This window comes from Lepisosteus oculatus, chromosome 6, assembly GCF_040954835.1.
Source record: "Lepisosteus oculatus isolate fLepOcu1 chromosome 6, fLepOcu1.hap2, whole genome shotgun sequence".
Classification (NCBI taxonomy): Eukaryota; Metazoa; Chordata; class Actinopteri; order Semionotiformes; family Lepisosteidae; genus Lepisosteus; species Lepisosteus oculatus.
Genome location: NC_090701.1, coordinates 14,169,282 through 14,195,748, shown reverse-complemented (window position 1 = coordinate 14,195,748; position 26,467 = coordinate 14,169,282). Strand labels below are relative to the sequence as shown.

General features: G+C 34.4%; 1 protein-coding gene across 1 annotated transcript; it reads right to left on the bottom strand.

Annotated features, from left to right (window-relative positions):
* Nucleotides 1-3,454: 3,454 nt before the first annotated feature.
* On the bottom strand, nucleotides 3,455-11,997 carry LOC138239375 (uncharacterized). The gene is made up of 4 exons (XM_069190824.1): nucleotides 11,896-11,997; nucleotides 5,402-5,536; nucleotides 5,140-5,217; nucleotides 3,455-3,547 (listed from the first exon to the last, which is right to left on the bottom strand). The coding sequence occupies exons 1-4, from the start codon at nucleotides 11,995-11,997 to the stop codon at nucleotides 3,455-3,457; spliced, it is 408 nt and encodes a 135-aa protein (XP_069046925.1).
* Nucleotides 11,998-26,467: the final 14,470 nt, after the last annotated feature.

Below are 26,467 nucleotides of genomic sequence, written 5' to 3'. Positions count from 1 at the left end.
AGTTTGCATCATTATGTAGAACTGAGGTTAGTACTCTGTGAATGCCATCTTATCAGTGTCGTACTTGTATCACTATTCAAGTGATTACATTTTACACCCCCGCCTTTGCAGCTTGGTAGGTTCTTATGGGAGCAGATGTTTGTGCCTTTACTATTAAAATCCACCAGTGTTAGCAGAACATTGTTTTCCTTAATGTCACTACATACAGTATGCTAGTATTTGTGGTCTTGTTCCAAAACCTAGTGGCACTATTCATTTCACATAATGTGTATGACATGAAAGACATACCATTTTCAAGATATAACTTTGGTCTTTCCAAGACTGTTTGTTCTTACTAGAAAAAATGTTCTTCCACTTCTTATGAATTAAGGTCTGTCTGTTAGGATCAAGAATCAAGAATGTGAATCTTGGGTAGATGTGCAGTGTGTTATATTTCGTTGTCATTGCAAGAGACTGTTTCCTGTTTTTTTGAATTGCTACGTAGTTGTTTCATACTGTCATTTGTCTAGGCTTTTCAATGGGATGTGCAGTGCTACAGTCACAAATTGTTAGGGGCATTTTCCCTTTTTTTAGACTGAACCGACATATTAGATTCCTTCTCCAATTCCATGTGAAACCAAAGACTGTTCCCGCTTCTACTACAGAAACTTAGTAACTGAGGGGCTGGAAAATCTAAATTACTCTAGTCACTGCCAGTATGTCTCAAGGGAGTTCCAGCAACAAGAAATTACCGTGTCTGGAATAGCCATCTTCCTAAAAACGAATGTTTGTTTTTTTGGTCTTGAAAGCTTGTGAGTGCTTCATTCAGTTCTGCAATCTCCTTTTGATGTTTTTGATCTTTCATCAAAAGGTTGGTATATTAACAGTAACATTCAAATATTTTGGCTGGACAGAGTATTTGAAAGGTATGCTCTTTATAATGAGGAACTGTAGATAATCACCATCATTATTGAAGAAAATTAGCCTGTTGTGTGAGTCAGTTGTCACGCCTGACATCCCTCCCTAGAAGGCGCTCCACTGCTCCGATTATTGTTCGTGAGATTAAGCTCTCCAGGTGTACCCTTTTAGTGTTATTATTTAAAGACCAGCTCCTCCAGTCCTCGGGGCTCATCATTAGGGTAAGATGTCTTGAGGCCCGCCTAGCACCAGGAAACCCTACGTCCGTCTCCTGAGGGCATAGGCCTCATCCCCGACACCTCCCGCTTCCTGAGCCCGGGGTCTGGAGGATCTTGCCCCGTCACCCTTGGACCTCCATGTTTTGTTTGTCCGTGTGTTCCCCCCTCCTGGGGATTTTAATTTTGTCGCTTCCCAGAATGGATTCCTTGTTGATGGACTCTTGGACTTGGTTTTGACCTGCCCTTGGACCCGTTTGGATTTGGATGCAGTTTTGTCTTCCCCATACACTGTCTCACGGACTGTCACCATTATTTTGTGCACTATTAAACCCTTGTGTGTTCCCTTTAACCACACCTCCTGTTTTCTCCAGCTCTTACCGCATCGCATAGGGTCTTCTACAAGATCTGACACAGATTTCAGTCCGTGCTCGTGACATCAGTAAGAAATATAACTACTACAGATGTGTATAACTTTAAATGATTTATTTGTTTAACGAAGTTTGCAGCAATCTTAATGAGTTGTGATTGTGCTACTTTTTAGGCTCTGAAATCTTTAAGCAATTTAACCTATTATGAAATATATATAATCTTTAACAACTCAAAAATAAATAAATTTTCACAAAAAAGTGGAATACACGAAACAAAAATGTTGTGTAATCAAAGATGCAATAATGCTAATGATTTATCTATATCAAACATATTTTCTATGTAATACCTTATTTTGTGCGCTAAAATATAGACATTCAAAACTAATAAGGCTTGTAACATCAATTTTAACCCCATTGCCAACTGATAAATTATTTAAGGCAGGAATGCAATGGAAATATGTCCTGGTTATTTTCTTTGCAATACAATGCAAAGTCAAAAGCTGGATGAGATCTGTTTACTCCTTCATTTAACATTTCATGGATTAAAAGTTCATAATATAATATTTTCAGATTTTTTCATTCAAAATAGCAACACTTAATGATGAACAGGTAAGCAGATCCACAATGGTTTAATGATTACAAAATGTGTTTCAATAACAATCCATCATTGTTTTCAAAGCAGTGTGGTTAAAGTGATACCTGTTTTTCAAATCACATACTGTTTCTAGGTTGTGGAAAATATATGCATCATTGCAGCAATTGAGGTACAGAATCGGAATCCAAAGTGCTTATTGATAACTGCGGGGGCTATAATCATAATGATGAGTTAATCTTATAGTTAACTTTTTTTGAGGAAATTTTTAAAGGAATTTTCTTAAAGCCAATATTTAATTAGACTCTCCAAGCATTCATTATCAGAAAGGTACTTATTCTGGTAAAGGTCATGGAAAGCATAGTACTCAACATACTATGACATATAATCCCTGGATACATAACTAATCAAAACTTGCATGGGAAGTGAGAGGGAACCAGAAAATCCAGAAAAACCCTCCATGGACAGAAGGAAGAACATACTGTAGACAGTTGTCCGAGATGCCACTGCTGGATTTCAAGTAATTACAAAACCTCCTTTTTGTTCAACCTTGACAGAGGTCCTATCATCAAGGCTGAAATGTAACCTAATATAGAAAGCTAGAGAGTATTTTTTACAGCCAACCAGTTATTTAAAATGATATAGTAATGCACTGGGATGTGTTACAGCTCAGAATGATTGTTATTCAGGATCAATGTGGAAGACATTTGATATATAAAGCAGGTTTTATTAAAAATTTTGAAGTGTGCAACCTTTGGTGAGACTGCTCACTGTGCTTGGCCTTGGTGACATGATTTGGGAAGCATAGCTGAGACAAGTGCAATGTGTACAATACACCAATAAAAAAAAAGGTGTTGCAAAGAAGCTGCTTTGCATTGTCTATAACATCCATGCAATATCATAACATAGGTTGTATACAATGGGTTTTCGATTTTGAGAGCTGATCATTCTTAAATGAGTGTTAAATGTGGTCTTCAATGATGCTGTACTCTGTATGACATAGCAGGACCCTGTATATGTGCACCACTTGTATTGTGCTCAAGCTAACAGATCATGCATTGGTTTAAGAAATGTATTAAGAAAACAGTCTTGAAAGCCATGTATGAAAACTGAATTAGATTAAAAAATGATTAGACAAGTCATAAATATTTTTCTAATATTTATTTCAGATAATATATAAAAATAGTAAATAGAAAAAAAACATTTAAAATATACGTTTTGATAATATAAATATATATATAAAGTACAGTAGTGTTATTGTTTCATTTTCTATTGCTTTCAACAACTGATCTGTTAGATCAACAACTGTTTTTAGATAGGTGCACAACAGGACAGAATTTGACAATAAAATAAATGGAGCCAGTGGTTGTAATCAAGTTTCACCGTCTTCGTCTTGAAGTGAAATGTGCAAGCCTCTGAAGCATCTCTCTTGTTTTGACATGCACAATTTCCCAAGCACACTTGCTGTTGGCCTAAAAAAGTAAAAAACAAAAACAAAAACTAGTTATTTCTTCAGAAAAATTAAAGCAAGTAAAATTCTACATTTTTATTTAGAAAAACAAGTTCTCTTATTTTATTCAGTGGTATTCAAAGATATTGAACTAAAGCTGATTCCCCATCTAAAGTAAAAATGTGTTAAAAGTCCTGATAGTGTTCTCCTAAAATGTATTAAAATAATTAATTTCAACTTTAGTGTAACTTTTAGCAGGATTTTTATTTCACCTGATTCTCTTATTTCACCTGATTTTCTGTTGATTTATCCTTAGGGATATTACCTCTAGCTCTTGAAAAGTATCTTTCATTGCTTGCTTTCAGGAAGTGCACATGTTTGCACTAAATACAAACTGCCATGGTTATTCAAACCATGAAAGGGAAATAAAGAAATACATTAATATAGATTCTAATTCAGAGGTGTCAAGCATAAGGCCTATGTGTTGTGTATGGCCTGCCAAGATCATTTGTCCAGCCTGAGTGACAGTTGTGAGATCAGAGCCATTGGTTAGGAATCCCACATACTGTAAACCATTTGGTTCTCTACCTTTATCCAGTCAGAGTGCCCCTGCTTGATGTTATCATCATACTGTATCATATCGATTTAAAAGGTTTGACAGGGGCACTCACTTCACTCAAATCCACCTCCTAATTTTGGAGAAAAGCTCAATAACTGAACCCCCTTTGATGTCAGAGAATCTATACAATTTTTTTTAAATCTCAAAAGAATATTTTGAAAATAGTGATAAGGTCCTTGTAGTCATGTTACAGAAGAAAAAGAAGTGGAGAAATATGTAGCAATAGTTGTAGAAGTGAATTGAATGCTGTTTTTATATAGCTGATGCTTAGCAAATAAATAGTGTTCTGTATTTTTGGGGTTTACATTTTGTCTCAACATTTCCCTTTAATCTGGCCATTTGTTTCCCAGTTAAAAACACCAAAACACTGCTATTAATGAGAAAGGGCAAATTGCTTTTCACTCATCAAAAATGCTCTGTGTTAGTCTTATCAATATTAGTTTTCTGACATGATGTTAAAAATAAGGAGCATGGTCAAATCATTGAGTGAAAGCAAAAGGTAATTGGCTACAAAGAGTTGTCCATTCATTTTTGGCAGTTGTTGATCAATATGACTTAAGAATATAATTTTCAAGGGAACAGATATATTTACGTAGCATATAATAATCAAAACTATGATATTTTAAATACTTAAGCTAAAATACTAAAGCTAAATAAAATATATTTACAGTATATGAAGACTACTTATTATAATGAGAGGTATATAATTGTGATTTAACACTGTAGAACACCCTAAATAAATAATACTGTCATAATTTTAAACTAATGCTATTGAAAATAATGCTTTGTAACTGTTAATTTGCCTAATATTTCAATTATATATGGTTTAGACACTATAACACCTGTGCCTTTTTAATATGACAGAGAATCACACACAGTAATTAAAATGTATAATAAACAAATTAAATAAAAGCTTGGGAGAAGCAAGAAGTACTAATATGAGTGATTCAATATAAGTGAGAATATAGGATTAACTAACAAAACATCAGACCTACCTTGTTGGTTAGAAAGGTCTCAAGTTTGTCAAAGCATGTGGTTACTGCTTCATGGTGTGTTGAGTGAGGAGAGTGCATCTGAGAATTAAAATAATGCCATTATTTTAATAAGATGTTACCCATTAAAGCCATATCCATTTTGTGCACTGGAAGCCCAGTGTACAAACAGCAGAGCTAAGGTACTGTATCTTACATATAGTACAGTATATATATATACAGTATGTATAGATGCATATTACAGGAATGTAAAGTAAGTACTCACACATGGACTAAGCACAGAGTGAGTATGAACCACCCCATCAACAAATTTCTTTGAGTTCTTGAAGGGATTTTCTTTCCGGTAAATCACTGCAGTCTTATCAATGATGTTGGTGAGCAGCATTTTGTTATGTTTCACCTGAAAAGAAAAATGCTATATGAATATTTTTTGTTAATTTGTATCAATAATCAATTGATACATTTTACATTGAAACAGAGTAAAGTTAACAATATTGCAACTAAACAATTTAAATTCTGTTTAACTGTTTTTAACTTACCACATTTATCACTGCAGTGACATCACAGAGATTTGCATCATCAAAGTAATGTTCACATTCTGGGGAGATGTTTGTATTCTAGTAAGAAAAACCCAAGAAGAACAATATATATTTTTTATTTCATATGAAATGCATATAATATTTATTGGTGTGCTGCTTAAATATATAAAAGCTAATTAAATTTATTTTAAAAAATAATTTGTAACTAGAACAAGTTGATTTATAATTGTTTATTCTATCAGCATGACATCGGTTATATGAATGAAAAATAACTATTTACCAGATTGTCCAGATCCCACAATAGATCCCTCCATTTAATATGTTCAAAACAATGCTTGTGTGCTTGAAGAATCGGGAGGAGAAAGCAGATGAGGGCAGCAAGAAACGCAATTCTGATCCAACACATATTTCCTGAAAATCAAACAACAACACAGAAATCTATCAATAAAACCTAAATCTACATAAACAAAACAATCTTTATAACATAACTATATTGTAATGGGAGATGGCAGAAATAATCTTTAATACATATTAAACTTGTAATAGACACTACTTTTAGTAAAACGTTTGACATCTAGTAAAACACTCACAAAGCCTATATTTGAATAACGAGAGGTCCTCAGAACTTTCAGCTCTATTGCCTGGATTATTACCTAAGCTTGAAACTATACCCTTACTTAACTCATCACTCAGTCATATTTAGAATGTTCTTGGGTGTAAATTTCTTTTATTTACAATAACATTTTTCAAAAGCCTCTTTTTTTTCTTGTCAAAGTATACCATAGCTCTATCATGATCCTTAATAAAGATGAAACAGCTGTCCATGGCTGTTTGCTTTGATGTTGAATTTTTCTAGCTTTGTAAAACAATCAGAGATCATTAATATGCAAATTATATATTGATTATGTGGAAATAAGTTGGAATATTCAACAACAGGAAAGTCAGTTTATGATTGATAAAAGTAAAATTGTCCTAAATTAAAATAACACAGACCCCTATAGAGAATTCAGTCATCCTCCTTTAAAATATGCAAGAATACTGTAAGAACTGTAAGAAGAAACGCATCATAGGTTAGAGAGTAAGGTTACCTTACAGGTGAAGATCTTTGGTTTTGGATGTCTTTCCTTGATCTTTGTTGCCATTCTGTGCACTGTTGTAGTTCTTATATACCATGTTGTCAACCCTAAGGGGACACCGCACCTGTTAGGTTTACACAAAATGAAACATATTTGTGTCACTTTGCACTAGGCAGGAACAGTTATTTCCAGGTAAAATGCCCACACAGTGGAAAACTCTGTGTAGGTGGGAGGCTTTCACATTTTGTTTTCCACATTTTTATAGCATAAGACTCTATTACAATATTAGTACTAGGTCAAGTCAGGTAAAGACTTTGGTTGGCAAGTCACCTGTGTGCAAATGTAACTTAAATACATTTTCAGATCTACAGAAGTTGAAGCAATAAAGGTAAGTTGTCAAAAAGAAAAAAAAATCCTCAGCTATTTTTACACTAATATTGCCAATACATTTACAATCACAATTTCTACAACTGCCACTAATATTCATAATTAATTAAGAAAATATTAACATAATCATTTGCATGCTGTAGTTGTACAATAATTAACAATTATTATAATATTAGTAATAAAACAAGCAGAAGAAAAGCTTCTTCTTCTAGATTACCTGTAGAAAAGCTTATGAAAAAGTTAACTCTAAAAAAACTTCAATAATTCAAAAGTATATTTTGACACAATTAATTATTTCTGGAACATTGCATGCAACTTCTCAGTGACTCAAAAGTAAATGGACATGTACATAGGCTATGGTTCATTTTTTAGCGTTGTTTTTCCTGTTTTCTCCCTTTAAATGTTCCTTTTTGTCATTTTTAAACCCTTTTTAATCCAGCAAAGTTAAAGTTTTTTTTTCATGGAGCAAATATTCATATTTTTCATATATTAGTGTTATCTCTCGGTGAACATGTACTGGTATAATCACTTTCAATCACTTGCAATAACTTTTACAAAATGTGCAGAATATTTGTTCCAAAGGCAAAACGTTCTGACAATACATGAAAGGAGACAAGCTCAATTTTATAAGTAATGTCAGAAAGATCTAGGTTGGAGTACAACTAGTTGCGTTTTATGTGTCTCACCATATTGGGTCCTAATATGCAAATGCAATTTTGAAAATCAGAATGATATTTTAGCTTTTACTTAAAACAGCTCTATTACATTTCTATTAAATTAGTCTGACCTGCTGTACTGTCTTGTCACAAAGAGTAATGAAACCTATGTCAAGTGTTGGGAACAAGGAAGTGGAGCAGGTTGAGCAGGTGTCTTAGAAGAAAAGTGAAAGTAAATCCTGTGAATTCCTGTACTTTAGAAAATGAGATTATGTACAGTAAAAGCAAGAAAAAGAGTGTATTACATCACCCACACCTTTTCCAGCCTTAGGCTTGATTTATGTTTGCTGCATGTCTACTGTATATGTAAGATGTAATCAAAAGTCTATTGCCTTTAAAATGACCAATAATTATATTTTCTCTCTGATGGTGATGCCATTCTTATGGAGTTTCCACATTAAATGCATTAATGTATATTTCCACAAATAAATTAAATGAAATTATAATTTTATGTTAATTCCAGTATAACACCTATTCTTACAATGTCAAAAATGTTAGATTCTAAAACACCACAATATGAAGGGAAATTATTTATCCTTAACCCATCAAAATTCCATCAGTGATTTTTAGAATAAAGACATTACAGTACATTGATTGCTCATAGTGAGGTAGGGAGTGGGTCTCACAGTAGTAGTCACGGCGTACAGAAAAACAGTTTTTTATCATAAAGGTGATCGAATCATTTAAATATATAAACCACTTGTCAGATTCGTTTTTGGAAAACATTTAATGAAGCAGAAACCTATTACATTCACATATATGTTCTATGGCTGGCATGCTGGCACCAAATGGATAGAAAATGAATCAAGGTTTCTTGGTACAGTACATATGTTTAATCAGATATATAAATGCCTACTACATGTCTTGTAAATTCCACCAGATATTTTTACCAGTAACTTTTGCTTGTTTCTTTCAATAATAAATATTTAATATATGCGTACTAATACACAGGTAGGTGATAGTATTTTCAAAAACATTTTCAGTGTTTACATTTCATAATACACTCTAATGTCTCTTTAATCTTGACACTTATTGATGTTGTTTTCCATATTAAAAACACTAAATTTGCTAATTTAGTGGCTCTGTTGCTAAGGATCTGCATCTGTGACTGGAAGGTTGCCGGTTCGTACCCCGTGGCTGGCAGAGGAATCTTACTCTGTTGGGCCCTGAGCAAGGCCCTTAACCCCAACTGCTCCAGGGGTGCTGTATAAATAGCTGACCCTGTGCTCTGACCCCAAGCTTCTCTCCCTGTCTGTGTGTTGTGGTTGTGGTATGTGAAAAGACAAATTTGTAATACAAGAAACTGTATATGGCCAATAAAGTGATCCTATCTTATGAAAGAAAGTAAGCTGGTTTTCACTGAACATTGCAACCAGTCAAAGAGCTTGTGATTGTTTTGTCCTTATTAGTTCTTCACGGAGATGCTGCTGATCACTAATCATAAAGCCCGTTTAACTCTGTTTTCAGTTCTTCAATTTACTGATGTACTGTACAATATGGTATGTGCATATGTATGTATTATTATGTACAATATATCCAGTATATACAGTAATAGATTGATACTCTATTGATCCCGTGAGGGAAATTGCATAATAATTGCAACCATGGTATTGTAAATAGTTCTAGTTAAACATGGTAATTTATCCTATGTATATTCAGGAGGCAATACATAAGTTTTGATATATTCGGATCATGTGAAGGAAAAATGAACACCAATTATATTTTACAGTTAGACATGTCATTGTAAAGTAAATTAAAAAAATGCAAAGTATTTAACTATAAATTGGTTTTGATGCATTTAAGGCAGAAAAAGCTAGAACACCAATATACTGATATGTATTCAATGGTAATCACCTCTTTTAACAAATGTCCATCTATCAATGTGACAAACAGTAATGACGACAAAGATCACCTTCTGTTGTTAAAATTGAGAAAAGGTAAGCAGGAGTAAAAAAGAATGTATTTTATACATAAAATTAGAGAGAACATTCTGGCAAGCAGGGGACATTTTTTGCCTCTTTAGTATTTTGGAGGTGTTCAACTAATTTGTCTGTATTTGACAATCCTTCTAGACCTGGAATTATTCTGGTTACTCTTTTTTTAAGACGTTACAGTCACTAATGCCCTCTTTGTAATGTGGCAATCAGAATCATATGCAATATTTTAAGTGTAGCCTAATATATGTATTATATAACCTCAGACTGATACTACACCAGGAGTCTCAAATACTACTGCTTTAAGGGTGTAGCTCCTTCTGGTCTGTGTTCCAATGTGAGAAATGCTATATTTCTTATAGATAGTAAATAAAGAGGTAATGGCCTTTCAGTTTAAAAAGCATTCACTTAACTAGAAGTACACTTACATATAAGACAGCTTGGAGACTGGTTGGAAGTATTCCAATTATGGTCAGACATAGTTCTGGAGCATTATTTTTATTGCTTTGTAACTTTATATCTCATCTTAGGAATTTGTACTTAAAGTACATTTTCTAAGATTATAATTTATTTGACCGAATTGTGCAAACTTGAACAGAACATGCGGGAAACAAGTAGATACGTGAATAAAGTTTCAATTTGTTCTGTACCTGCTATGTGGGTGTGGGCATAAGCGTAATTTTCTGTTAGCCTTTGCATGTAATTAAAAGTAAGTAGAGTGTGACTGAGATATAGCCATGCCAAAAGAGACTTCCCTGAACTCATCACACTGACGTGTACTTGGACAGAACATTACTCCATCACTTACTTCCTTTCTAAAAAATATCTCTAGCAGATGTAAATCATTTAAAAGAATAACCCTGGCAGGAGCAGTGATAGGTCAGGCACAAAAACATATACAAACTGATTGTCAAAGCTTTTTATTTCTTTTTCTTGTCTCCCAACACATATTGTGAAGACTAAACATATTTTTGTTTCATTCAAATCTTTCTGGAGATAAAAATGTTGGAAGTTTGAATATACTTGAACTTGAACTTGAACTTTATTGCCATATGTAACTGGTACTGGTACAATGGAATTCTTACTTACAGAAAGTCTCTCGATTGTAAAACAAGTGTAAAAAACAAAACAAAGTGCAAACAGTGCATCAAGACAATCTACAAACAAACAATAGACAATGTGCAAGTAAACATGCAGACAGTTTGAATGTAAACAATACAGACGTACTGGAGACGTACAATAAATAAATTACAATGAGGTAGATGGTGATGGTGTAGGTGTGGTCCGAGGGGGATGGCTAAATGTGTTCACCAGTCTTACTTGAATAATCACATTAAATAGTTAATTTTATTTGATTATATGGACAGTGCATTGCAAAAATATTTATACCCTCGGACAGTTTTCAGATGTTGATGCCTTAAAAGCTTGCAGTCATGAGACTTTAAAGTAGCAATAGGTGATTATCTATAATCAGGTGATTAGTTTTGGAACTAAATCAACTTCAGATATTAAACATTTTCCAATTAAATCCCATGTCCAAGATGTGAACCTGTTCAGGACATGTTGATTGGGCACTTTGTTGCAATTGGATTGGTCTTTTTTAAAAGCATCTACATAAATTTCTCTGAACAGTCCTCTCAAAACTGTTCCATACATGTTGCTATATAATAAAACATTGCTGCTGAAAGTCAAAGTTCAGATGTGTTTTGTATGTATATACAAATGTTGTGAAATGAATTATCTCACAAATTATCACACAAGAATAGAAACATACTGTATAGAAGCGTAGGCCACAATGGATTCAATGGATTGATATGGTAAGCATGCATTACCTTTGATCTCTCCTACTAGTCCAATGCAAAATGTGCTTACAACTCCTTGCCAAGTGTAGATAAGGTCATGCTTATTATGTAACACATATTGGTAGCGATATGTACCTGGATGGGAGACCTCCTAGGAAAGCTGAGGTTGCTGCTGGAAGAGGTATTAGTGATGCCGGTAGGGGGTGCTCACCCTGCAGTCCTAATGTCCCAGTATAGTGATGGGGACACTATACTGTAAAAAGGCGCCATCCTTTGGATGAGACTCTCTGTGGTTACCCAGTTACCCCGGCGTCCTGGCCAGATTCCCCATTGGCCGTGTAGTAACCGTTCTGGTGCACTATGGCTGCCGCTGCACCATCCAGACCATCCAGATGGATTCTGTACATTGGTGTTGGTGGAGGGCAGTCCCCATTACCTGTTAAGCACTTTGAGTGGAGTGTCCAGAAGAGCGCTATATAAGTGTAAGGAATTATTATAATTCACAACTCTTACAATTCCTTAGAAGATGCATTTATCCATGGATGTGAGATGCAAAGTTACTAAACAAAACACATACAGTAGGGCTACTGTATCTCTATATGCTCCAGCAAGGAATCTACTTGCTTTTCATCTCTGACATCACCCAAACTTTTAATACAAAACTGTCTCATACCTTATTAGAGAGTCCTAATATTGTTCTTGTTAAAGTGGAACAAGCCTTAGTTTTCAAATATTCTAATTGATAAATCCTCTTGGTATAAAATTGAAAACAATATGTTGTTTGGTCATTGGTTAATGTTATGTACAGCTATAGTTTCTATTATATACTTTCAAAAAAAAGCTTTATAAATATAGTCTCAGTTTTCCCAAGAAACAGTCCTGGCTGATCTGAGAGCTTTTAAGGAGCCTTAACCAGGATTTTTATTATTACTGCACATTTCCCTATAATGTTTCAAATGTATAAGATAGAAGGAATAGTTTTATGAATCAAAAATGTTTTCAATTTAGTAGGTTTATAACCAGAAATAATTCAATTTCAATTACATTTAACCTTATTTGATAGGTCTTTTTATGAGTTAGGATCAGTATAAAAAGAAAATGTGTGTATTGGACTCAATCCAGTAATGTGTCATCTTTCAAATCTTCGTTTTTATGCTACACTTTATAAATGAAACAGGAAATATGCTTCTTCCATGCTAAAGTCTGGTATGTGAAAGGACGTACAGTGAATGGCTGTCTCTTACAGGAATAGGATTGGAATGAATTTATACTAATAAGTAGGAGTCACTGAAAGTCCTTGTGGAAACTCTTTCAGGGTGTGCTTTAGAAAAATCTCTAGATGGGAAACAAGTGTGTTACTTAGACAAAGAAGTTATCAAGGTGCAAAAAATCGTATCAGGACATGTAGGAGCTTTGTTTTCTTATGGGAATTCCTGGCATATTTCTTGTACTTGCCAGGTCAGTAAGTATGTTAAATAAAATATATTTTGTGTGACTTTAAAAATAATAAGACATTAAGGAGAAATTAAGTGACAAGCCTCAAATGGAAAAAAAATTGTTATCAGAAGACTATAATGGAAAGAAATGCATGTGAACTATGCACAAATGTTGACCACTGAGTTTTATTTTTGGTCAGAAAGTTCTAAAGGTGAGCAAGCAACCCTGACATGATAATCTTCTGGAATATAATAATAATAATAATAATAATAATAATAATAATAATAATAATAATAATAATAATAATAATAATAATAAATAATTGCTTACACTTAAAGCGCTTTTCTGGACACTCCTCTCAAAGCGCTTTACAGGTAATGGGGACTCTCCTCCACCACCACCAATGTGCAGCATCTACCTGGATGATGCGATGGCAGCCATAGTGTGCCAGAACGCTCACCACACATTAACTAGACACTTTACAGACTATACTGTACACTTAGTTTGGAAAAATCTTCAACACATGGTAATAGCAGTCTTTTGTGACTCCGGATATACATTATGACAGGTTACAAACAAAACTACACTAATGTACTGTAGTTGAATCAATACAGAAAAACAGCATCCCATAAAATCTAGCACACTGAAGAGACAGTATAAGCACTACTGTGTGCATGATGATAATATCATAAACGTTAGATAAAAGGAGCACTTATGCTTGTATGAAGTGTAGGACGTGTAGTCTTAGGATGAGTAATAATGTTTTCAATAAATGAGGCACAGCCTTAGGCTGAGAAAATAGTGAGGCATAGAAGATTATAAGCAGTTTCTCCTTTAGGTCTTATGTCAATCAAATCTTAGTTGATACGTAAACATTGCAGTTCCTTAGCAACTAAGAAATAGTGAAGAAAGGACAAAAAATAATACTTAAGGAAAAGGTTTTGATCTTTTTTGTGGCAGTTATTTACTACATTTTTGTGAAATAGGCTGACCCAGGATTGTTTCATATTCAAAATGCTAAAAATATCTTCACCTGTACAATATACAATTCAATAGAAATTATCAGTAAAATAAGACATTAAGTGCAGAAAAAGGTTTGTGGACTCCCTAGGTTGATCTGTATTCTCATGTACTCTAATTTAGACCTCAAACATAAAAATGTCAGACCCTGCCTTCACATTTCAGTAGTATTTAGGTCTGCTTTTTAACTTGGCTAAAGCCAAAATGCTCAATTTATTTTTCTTCAGCCATTTTGTTGTAGATCTACTTACAGTATACATTCAGAATCATCATTTTGCTGCATGATCCACTTTTGGCTTAGCTTAAGGAAAACTGCAAATGTAAATAAAAGTCAGTGGGCTCAGGTGTTTTACAAATATGAAAATGCATACACTTTTTCAGTGCAAAAATAAATTTGATTGAAATCCATCCCTGGAAGCTTATATACTGTATCGCTAAGGATGAAGGTACTGGGATCTGCAGAGAACTAGAGAGGAATGAACAATAGGCTCAACAAAATTGTGAAAAAAATATTTATATTGTACCCTGTTTCAGGAATTATGAACAGAGTGCTCATGGTGAAACCCTTTACAGTTTTTTAACAACTGACTCAACACATTTTTCACAATACGCTGTAAAATGGTCTATCAATCTTACACAATATGTCAAGTTTCCATAGAAAATGTGAACCTCTTCATCACCTGCTCAGTTCTTTGAATAATATTGTCTCACGTAAGTATTGTAGTTGTTTGAAATGTTAGTTACTATTTATACCTAAAACTAATTATCTTTTTGTAACAATTATGGTTCCTTATCACAAATGGCCTTGCCCATTTGAGAATGCAAGGTATCAGAATTGATAATCACTACATTACTACACAAGAGTGAGGAGACGAGGGTGCTGGATGTGGACATGGTTGTGATGGAGATCTCAAATGAAAATACAGCAACTGTTGACCATATCATAGAAGTCTCATGTGGGCAGCTAGATTTGTTGATTTATCAGCTTTAACCTCGATTACCAAAATATTTCAGACTGAGAATTGGTGGTAAGTCAAATATTGGTTCTGAAATTGCACATAACGTACAGTACATGTATAACAGAAATTGCTGAAAGAAGGTTCACATTATTGTAGTCTTGATGTGAAATTTCTGTATTTGCATTGCAGTGTTTATCAGCATTGAAACAAAAGACATCAGTGGAAATATTCTAATTGCAGAGCAGAAGAGGGCCGTAGTAAAAATGCTGCTGAAACTGAATTGTGTTAGCTTAAAAGACATCTAGTACAGCATCATTACACACAACAACATTTAAAAAGATGCCATCTGCATAAGCACAAATGGGAAAATCTGGAAAAGGTACCAGACACTTATGAATTTATTATATTGGGTGCATGTTCAAAGAAATTAGTGAAGGTATTATTTATAGTTTAGGTACAGTAGGTACTACAGTACTGGTATGAACAGTAGGATGCTTTGTAAACTGTGTGCATACAGGTATACTGTACTTGTGGTGTGTGAGCTATGTTCAATAGTACGAAAGGAGGGGTGTGAACATTATTATTTCAAATGTAAAACCAAGCAACACATACTATATGAATAAATCTTTTTTTTCAGTGAAGGATATAATCTAATGTGAGTACCAATCTAATGGCTGCAATTACTGTACATTTATCATGATCTATGTAGTGTAAACATCCATCATGCATCAGTAGTATGAGAGTAGTTTGCAGCACATCCAGAGTACATCACAATATTCCTGAAAGCGCAGTCCCCATTTCTCAATACTACAGAGGACTTCTTTTCAGCCTGGAAGAGGAAGATGTACGATTGCCACCATTACAAATGAGTCACCCTCATCAGCAATACCAGTGGTGGATAAGGCACTCAATGCATTTTTTTTACAGTGCCTTCCTAATGAGGACCACAAATGCAGTCTGGATGCTATGGCTTCATGCTGAAGTGAGATTTGTTCAAAGATGGTTAACATGGTGCATTGTATACCTCATTTTGTGTTTTTAGTCATTATTGTGTTCACATTAATTAGGATCAGTCATTTTTATTTCTTAAAATGTTGTATGTATCCCAAGTGTTTAATTCTGTTCTCTTGTGTTTGATGAGGGTATTTCATAAGCATTTTTCTCTTATTTTCCTTTAATGATTAAAATTACAATTTTGAATGATTTAATGTTTTATTGTTATTATTTGTATGACAGTACAGAAGCTCTCTAAATCATGCATTTTGCACTGCTTACAGATCATAGATCCTGGAGTGAGTATTTGAGAAGGGATAGGAGCCTAGAATTAACCAAAATCTTCACCTACTTTTTAAAAATTAATTGCATACTTAAAGCTGTGTAGAGGTAGTCTACAATGGATGTGTACAAGAAAACTCTCAGGCTAATTAAAAACCACAATCAAGATGTACAGTATGTGTAATTGAATGCTGGGCCCAATGACCAAAGCAGTTTATTTTGCAACAGATGTTAAACGCTTATCCTGAGAGAACAATTGTAGCATTGCGCTTTTTCATAGTAATGAAGCAGCACACTCACTTTCTACACTATTTTAAATTGTACACAAATTTAAAATCTCAAATGATGGAAGGTGCCTGTCAGTACTGGTATTTTTTAATGTCTGCATTAGTAAACCTTAACATACTTTTTCTTTATCAACTAGAGTTTTGAAGCAATTTTACATGAAACATTTATACTTTTTCCCCACAGAGAGGATAAAACCCCACAAAAAAAGTACATATTGAAACTGAAAAGCTGTTTTCACAATAAGCTCACCAGGTTTCCTTTCCTATATTTGATGGTTTTGTATGTGTAGGTGGGAAGTACATTCTTTGACAATACCGTAAAAGTAACTACTTCCTTCTGTGGATTCCCACAGAGTAACAGAAAAGGCTGCTGGGTGACTTTGGGTAAACTGACACCATAGAAGGAATGTGAAACCTACAAAGAGGCTACTAATCAGTTAGTCCTACAGTATAAATAAATGCCAGGTGAAATGGGATAAAAAATATGAATCTGTAGACATAGTTTAGAAAACTTGAAATGTGAAAATGTTTATATTGAAACATGGCAACAGAATTGATGAAGTTGTTTAATAAAGATGTATGAGCCAAATAAGATTTTTATTAATCAAGTGCCTAAAAGCTGCCCATATTCTGAAGAAGAGCATTTTAGGGTTTGCTCCTGCTTTTCAGTTTGCCCGTGAAAACATACTGTACTGGGCATCAAAAGAAGCATTGTATGCATCAGTTTATGCATAAGTTGATCAGGACAAAAATAGAAACCCCATATATAATAATACTCTGAATATGACATAAATCCTACCTCATGTGAGCAGGAGAAGTTGTCAGGCAGTCAGTTACCTCACTGCTTCACATTTTTCTTTTAACCAGTTTAGACTTCCCAGATTTCCATAACTCCTTCTCCCAGGAGAGCCCAGATACATCACATCTGGACAGAGATGACTTTCTTTCATTTTAGTTCCAAGGTGTTTGTGACACCTTCTCAGAAACAAACAAAAAGTTGGAACCAGAACCACCAGAACAGATACTAGGGACAGCTTTCAATCTACACCTGTTAGGACGTGAACCAAGAATGGAGATGCCACACAAACTGGGATTCTCTTCTTGGTTTAGGGTTGGGTTACCCACCTGTAACATTGTAAGGAAGTACTAGCCAGCTGATTCTGGAGAAAGGAGAAAATAGAGTTCGTCACCACCAAATATATTGGGTACATAATCAGTCTAAGAGATACCAATCAACAGGATATACAGTATAATAATAACAATAATAATTGATTACATTTATATAGTGCTTTTCTGGACACTCCACTAAAAGTGCTTTAGAGGTAATGGGGACTCCCCTCAACCACCACCAATGTGCAGCATCCACCTGGATGATGCGACAGCAACCATAGTGAACCGGAACACTCACCACACATCAGCTATTAGTGGGGAGGAGAGCAGAGTAATGAAGGCAATTCATAAACAGGGATTATTAGGAGGCCATGATTGATAAGGGCCAATGGGAAATTTTCTCTTCACGAGAAACGCCCTGGGATTTTTAATGACCACAGAGAGTCAGGACCTCGGTTTTACGTCTCATCCGAAGGACAGCACCTGTTTACAGTACAGTGTCCCCGTCACTATACTGGGGCATTAGGACCCACATAGACCGCAGGGTGAAACCAAAGTTTGTGGTGAAACACAAGATCTGCTGCAGGGTTAAGTATGCCCACAAGTCAAAACGCCTTTATGTCCACATGAAGATCTTGAGGTTGACTATAATTCAATTCAGTTCAAGCTTTATTATTTCTGGGTGGAAATTTGTCTTACGGCATAGTCCAATGCAACAATAAGACACAGCCAGGAAAACATAAGTCAGTAAATTAGTGTTGGGAGAGACAGGAGAGTTATTTTACACTGTTTGAGAGTAGGATTATTGAGGGCATTAAATATTTCCTGAGTCTGTTACCATTACACCTGGGGACACAGAGGCATCTCCCATAAGGGAGCAGTGTAAATTCATAAAGGAGGGGCTGAGCCACACACTCCGTGATGCATAAAGAGAGTTAACCAGTACAGTGGTTATTCATGTAGCAGACAACCGCAATGTTGTTTATTCTGGGAGAAAATCATAGCCTGGCAAGACCTCAAAGACGTCATATGAAATGGGGACTTTACTAAACTGTGGCGCAAAACTCTGCTCAGGAGTAGTCTTTGGTGCACTGAAAAAATGTGAAACCAGTCATCAAGGACTAGGACTTGCAAGGTTAGGGAGTGTCAAAGCTTCAGGTTCCTTGAAGCAGAAGCTTGTAGTGAAGACTGAGACTTTGCCATGTCTTCAAAACAATAATCTCTGCCTCAACATAAAAAGTATAATTTTTTTGGGAGTGTGAAGACATTCTGAAACCTCGGGATGGGGTCAATAAAGAAACTAGATCTTAGTGAAACCTCATGAGCAAAACACACTACATTCTCCACTGCAGAAGCAAGTGGAGCTCTACTGGCCTTCTGAAGGCCGGCTTTGGTATAAAGTTAAGAAGGACAGTAGGAGAGAAAAAGTAGATTGAAAAGCCTAGCAACACAGCAAAACGGTCAACTCTCTACAGAATATCACATGGCAGATCTAGTAAGGTTTTAAATTCTCTGAAGAAAAAGTGAAGCCAAAGATACACAGTCAACCACTGTTGCAGCCAAAACAAAACCAATGTTACCAATGTTAGCCCTGACCTAATGTGTGATAATGATGAAATCCTTTAAAGTTCAAGTTCAAGTTCAAGTTTATTGTCATTGCACTCATTAAAGAATGAATTGGAGAACTTCAAGAGCAAATTGCATATGTAGAGGCACATCTTAAAATTTTTGTTGCACTAGTGTTGTTTACCTATACAGATTTTGTGATATTAAAAAGCAGCAATGCATTTGTCATGTCTATTTCAGAAAAGATTAAATGTTGATGCATATTGTTAATCAGAAGCTATTCAAGATTTTGAAGAATGACCGTTGTACTGGAACATAACTATTTCCAACACTTTAAGCACTTCTTGAAAGAAGCAGTAGATGGCAGTGTTGGTAGTGTATACCACATGAGATATAATTTTAGAAAGCTGTAAATTAATTACTGTAAATGTAAAGCAAATGACTGAATGTAGCTTTATACATTTAAAATGTATAAAACTGCAATGTAGTTATTTGCACTTCATTTCACAAATTCACATCAACATCTTTTCTTTCTATCCCATTTGATAGCATTGTTTTTGCACACTAAAAGATTTAGACAAATCTATGTTATATAAATTCTATGTTGTAATGAAAAGGACTGCTTATATAAATATTGTACTTACTGGTGTGGAGAAATTGTCAGAAAATTCTTACCAAGTTAATTACTTTAACCATTTACTTTATATTCTGTATATTGTATAACTTCTTCATTAACCATCTGTTAAACATACATAAAGTATTAATAAATTCTAGTCCCGATTATATATAAGCCCCATCATATAAATTTTGTACTGCTCTTCTGTACATGCAAAATTAAAAAAAAACATGCAAACCAGTTTTCTATTGGTTTTATTTGAGATTTTAAAATAATAATATTAATAGCATCACTTAAAGATTAATGGATTTCAAAGTTGAAATATCGTAGTGTGAATACGTTTTTTTTAAGGATAAATTTATGGAAACACAGAAAAAAACTCTCTGAATGGCCCATAGATGGTGCTAGATATACATTAGAGAATCATCGCATTACTTAATCTTGATAATTTTACGTTACATCAATGCAAATAATAGAGAATATTTCATCATAAAATTTGATATAAGTATGAAACATATTTTAACTTTTTTAATCATTGATATTTAACTGACAATAACAGTTCCAATATTTATACATACAAAACTCTATACAAAACTATACTGAAGACTATAACTGTCTTCTGTCTTTGTTTGTACCAATTTAAGCACTTACAGTAAGTGCTGTAGTATTTTAAAATGATATGTTGGTAACTGACAAAAAAGGACTTTCAAAAACGTCCATTTCAAATTGTTGCAACAGTGACAAATATAACGTCACCTGTGGTGGAGTTTGATTCCAAACTGGTTAAATTGTAAGTTCTCATAATAAATGAACGATGTGTGTTGCTTTTTAATATTGATGCCAGACATGTTGGAGGCAAATAATGTGCAGTATCTCAATTATGCTAAAACTGCCCATATAAGCTAAAGGTGTAACTGTCTTCCCTACAGCCATGGAATATTCTGCTCTCATTTAATTTTGTTATTGAACTCCCCCTCTCCCTTGTGATGCCCCTAATTATGCATACAGCTCTTAGAGTGGAATGTTTGATCCCCTTTCCTTCTGAGGAAATCTAAAGGGTTAATAATTTTGTGCTCTGAGCAAAGAACAATGGGCTCTGTCTCATAACTATCCATAGCCTTGGCGAGTAGCTGGCTGATAGCTGCAATCACTCATGACTCTCTTTTATCAGATACTGTAATAGACATTCCATTGTGAAACTAAATGTTCTCTTAGTACACAAACACCTGAAACTGCTTAGGAACATATCTTGTAGATGTTTTTCTGCCGGAATATCTGCTTTTGTTTTGGTGTCCTCTTGTATGGCTAAATTAGTGTAACTCTCACTGTTTTAAAAGGGAAACATTGCTGTATTCAGTTGAGCTACAGGCAGAACTGTGCCTCCTGTAAGCATACAAAAAAGCTCTGCTTTCCTGCTCACCTCAAGAACCTGATCATTGTGTGATTTCTACACGTCTTTGATAAATGGTTAATAATCCAGTATCTATCAAAAAATACTAAAGTTGTCACTGATTTTGCATTTTTATTTTGTCCCATTTAAAATGTGTCAAGGTGTGAAGTTATGTGTTTTTGACCCCCATCAATCCTCTGGATTCATCCTGAACAATGGTATCCCTGATACTGTTGTTAGGGGCAAACATGCTGCTATCTGCATCTTTGCAACCCACATTTCCTAGCTTTCTCCTGTTAAAGTTGGGCAAAGGTGTGTATTACATGTAGGCTAAAGCCATTTTACCTGTAACCAAAATATAAACCTGTCAGATCAACGAAACAAAATAGTTATATTCTGTGAATGTATGCAACTGGTGCTTTTACAAATACTTTTTGAAAACTTGTGGAGGCTACTTAAGGAATTTCATGATGGCTTGATGTGCGCATTGAATTTGGTTAATGTCACCCCCCCCCAATTTCAGTGAGTGCCTTTTATTTAGATTGGAAAGCGAGATGATTTTTAGAGAAGGCCATGTGAGTGTTTTTCCTTTCTTTCTTGCAAATACAATTTTAATCATTTCCACAAGAGGGCATGCTGTCCATTTTTAACATAAGCCTCACTTTTGTCTTCAGTATTTTTATGCCACCAATACTGTTATCTGTGATTTGTGTCTGTCTGTTAAATGTGTAAAATCATGTATGTAAGAAAATTGCAATCTCTCCTATACCTGCAAAGGGATCTTCTTGCAGACTCATCACTGAAAACTGTTCTGTTGCAGTTTTATTGTATGAAAGATAGCAGAGATTAGATGTGGGGTAGCATAGTTGTTATTTTCCACATAATTTATTTTATGTTTAAAACAATGCATCACATTATTTATTTTTAAATGATTAACCATTAACATACATTTTTCAAGACTTTTCTAAATGTGAACACATTGAATTGAAACTCATTTAAAGTGTAATATACTATTAGTACACACTCCTATTAATTTATACAGATTCAGTGCAAAATGGGTTCATATATAATTGTGTAATTGCACAACACCGAATCTATTATAACCTCTGTACAATGATACAGTATTTTGAGACCCCCTGCTGGTCAGAGAGGCCTATGACATGAATGCCTATTAACAAATACAGAGACTGTACTGTATATTCTACATTTCACTTAACAGCAAAAGTGTACAAAGTCTTTTTTTGTAAACAGAATATTATGATATGAATGAGAAATATTTGAATCATCATGCGGGTGCCCAGTTTGTGGTCTGTGTCAGCCACAAAGTCATTTCTTCTACTGTATGAATTTCAGGTACAGTATGCTTAAATGTAGAATGTATCATCATCCTTGTGAAAGCTTACCAAGGCTTGAATGTACAATACATTTTCCAATGCTTATTCTTCTATAAGTGAATTTTTTATGCTGTACTCAGGCTTGCCCTTTGTATTTTCTTTGGATTGTGATAAGTTATATCTCCTAATGGAACTACTAACAGGAAGTATTCCACTTGTGTAGGGATGATCCCTTGTGCACCTTATAAGAATAAGAGTTGAAATGTGATGCCAAATATGTTTCAAACTTATTACATGCATGTATAGACACACAGAAGTTCCAAAGAATACCCATTTTGAGGTACTGTTATTTCTACTTTTTTTTCTTCTACTTTAAAATCAATGAACTATAATGTACAGCTTAACACTTGTCTTAACATAGCAAGAATAAAATATTCAGAGGAAAAGTAGTGAATGTTCATGCGGGAATGAAATGTGTCTTGAAATATGTATTAAGAAGAATGATAAATACTGGCTGGTAAGAAGCTTAGACATAATACAGCAATATTTTATTTAATGCCCAAAACATACAGTACACTCGAGGGTTGCACATTGTAACTTGCAGCACTTTGAATAATGTTCATTAAAGTAAATGGGTATACCAAATAGCACGTGATTCGTATGCTCAAGGTGATTATTAATGCCATGTGAAGGATAAAAGCAAGGTTCACAGCATCAGTCCTTCCATCTCACTATGGCTTTGATTAGGTTAATCACTTCATTGTCCTTACAACACTCTCTCTGTAGGTCTCAGAAGAACAGAAAGGATAATGTAAAAGAAGGAAGAAAAAACTGCATTTTCCCTTTCCCATATAAAAATTTGCACCATTACCTTGTCTGTATAAAATGCATACATGATCCATCTAGGTCACTTAAATGATTGCCTCATTATTATTTAAATGATTATGTGTTGCAAGCCATTTAGCATGCTCAACGGTTCATATTTAATTTATTTTGCACAGCTAACCCAAATGACCAGTGAGGGAGGTGTGTGGAAGTGGTGGGGGGGTGTCAAAAATTGCATGACAGATTGTTGTTTTGAAAAAAGCGATCAGCTCAAGCCAACATATTAAGAATCTTACAATTCAGGCAGGCTTTATGATGGAGTTTAATTTAATGCTGTTTGTGTTAATGTGTCTGTCTGGATTGACTTGCTGTTTCTCAGGAACTTACAGGCTTCTTTGCCAACATATTAGTTTGTGTTGTTGAGGAAGATCAGATTTATGTGATAAAGGCAGCTGGCACCAGAAGCAGAGCTGTATTTTCACCTCTGGAGAAATTCACCATAGAGATGGAGGTGGGAGTTAAACTGTTTTCATCAAGCAGCTTGATTAACATTTTAATTATTTTTTACTCTATTTTAATGGTCTCTCTGGCTCACAGTATTTAGTTTTTAATAGATATTATTAAAACTGTAAAAATAGCTAGGATTAAAGTGTGTAGGCATTTGTTTACAAATGTGTTAAACAATAGCAGATTGCAATTGTAATAATAAGAAAGTGTACAAGGGTAGTGTACAGAATATAAGAATGTACATGCAATATTCTGCAATCCGTCTTACAACAAAAACAGTATTTAAAATTTAATTTTATAAGTTTTTTTAGTGTAACAGCATTTTGAAGTTGTGTTTGACAGACAAGCTCATATGTCAGCACTCTTCCTGACTTGCACAATATTTGCTACCCCACAGCTGTTAAGAATGCAAGCCCGTCACAAATTGTGGAATGCACAGATTTGTATCCCTTTCAAAAAAGACAGTTGAGCCAAAGCCAAACCCTGTCAGAACCTTGAAAAGTGATGCAGTCATATGTTTTGTGGAAATATAAAAATTAAACTATTGATGCAACCCTATGCATAATTCAAGTTTTACATTTCAGTTTCTGGGGTTTAAAAGCAGTATAATGGGTTCCTAGAAGAAATTGAGGTTTGTGTGTCTTCTCTGAGTATGAAAATTAAAGAAATGTCATCGTCGATCTGTTCTTGTGCCTCTGTTTTTTTTAAATCAATCCCATGTTACATTATCTGCTCAGACCATACATTCTTATTAATTTTGCTTATGTTTCAATGGGTAAGGTAAGGGGGTTACAATCAATACTTGAGTCAAAAAACAACAAGAATGGTGCTGGGGGTGTGGTGAAGTACATAGAGACAAGGAGGTCCCATGTCATTGTACAGTAAGACATGGAGATCCATGACTTGCCAACTCCCACCTACAGTAGTATGGACTTTATTTCTGTTCCACACAAGGGATCTAAATGGCAAGCTGCTGCAGTAAACACAAATTTAAATGGTAGGCTTTTTCAACTTTAGAAATGTGGGGACTGCATCTACACTTTGTAAAAGTCACATTATCCTCCAGATGCAACAGTAGACTGAAATAACGTGGAGTATAAATCCTTTACGGCAAAAAATCAGGCAGATAAAAGCAGATAGCAAACCTGTTGTTTGACTCTGGCTGTGACTAGATTAGCTGACAGAATTAATTTGGGATATTCTTGAATATCTGGACATTAGAATTTGTAATCACTATGCAACAATCACATATTGATAGAATATGATATGAATATGTGATTGTTGTACAATAAACTTATATAATGAATTATTGCAATTTTACATTCTGTGGTTAAATATATGTTCTGTGCTTGTCTTGACAATTATGGTTGCACAAGAGGATGAACGGGGCTATATTTATGTACTTTATTTCATAAGAGGCCTGTAAAAATTATTGTATTTACATCAATCATATTCTGGGGAGCTCTCTGGAAAGGCCCATCCTTTTATTAAATTCCCAAATTTCTTATGACTTTTTGCATCCTTACAATACTATGGATTCTTCTCTACTAACAGTGCGACCGGAATTGAGGTTTTCTTCAAGCAAACTGCTTAAACTGTTTGGCATTTTTGTTATTTTAGAAGATGTCTGTCAGAATATAGAGGGCTGTTTTAGAGAGTAAATCCTAAGGCAAACCAAAACTATTTTCAATATTGCATCCATAGGCTGAAACATCCACTTTCTGTATGTCTGCTGACAAATGGTCAAACATCTGATAAATAACATACAAAAAAAACTTACTTTGATCAATATTAGAAGACAGACCTTGAAAAGCCTTGTTCTGTTACTTCTCTGACCTCTCTCATTGTTGTGCAAAACCATGGAATCAGAGTCAATGTCACCGTCAGTGTCACCTTTACCAAGAGTAATGATTGTCTTTTCAGTTTTCCTCTCCAGTAAATATTCCCTGAGCTGATTATGTGTTACAACTTGCAAACATCTCACCAGAAAAATGGAAAAGTGGCCTGTACATACAATATAATTGAGGTGTGCATTTTTCCCAACTTTTTTAAAATCTAATTCTATTTGACATCTTCAAGGTGTCAATATACCCTATCATCAACCCATATAATTGTCAGAAAATAAATATATTTTTGTTACTAAAATCATTAACAAAACTACATTTCCTTGATAGCTCAGTTTCAGCAGGTACTGTACAAATGCTACAGATTTTTTTGTCATTCTAATATTATAAACACCTTTCCCATTCTGCCACTAATCCCATAGAATAGTTTATGAAATCACAAAAATTCAATCACGGCATTTGCTAGGTTACTATAATACGATTAATGTTTTTTTTTTAAAAAAAACATTTATAGAATAATGAGCAAGATGTAAAAATAATAAAAAACACATTCATAAAGAGACCCCGTTGATTATGTTTTAATTAAAAGATATGTTCACTTACAGTACTGTATGTTGTACTAGCCTTTTTAGATTCATTCATCTTCATTTGATTAATCCAGTATCCGTTCCTGGATAGATGCCCTAGACCTAGTCCTATGACCTAGA

Coding starts and splice junctions, on each gene's coding strand:
- LOC138239375 (XM_069190824.1), bottom strand. CDS start 11,997: ATGTACAGAATCCATCTGGATGGTCTGGATGGTGCAGCGGCAGCCATA. Junction 5,537..11,895: donor AATCTGGCCAGGACGCCGGG/GTAACTGGGTAA, acceptor TTTTCTTTTCAG/GTGAAACATAACAAAATGCT. Junction 5,218..5,401: donor ACTCTGTGCTTAGTCCATGT/GTGAGTACTTAC, acceptor TTTAATTCTCAG/ATGCACTCTCCTCACTCAAC.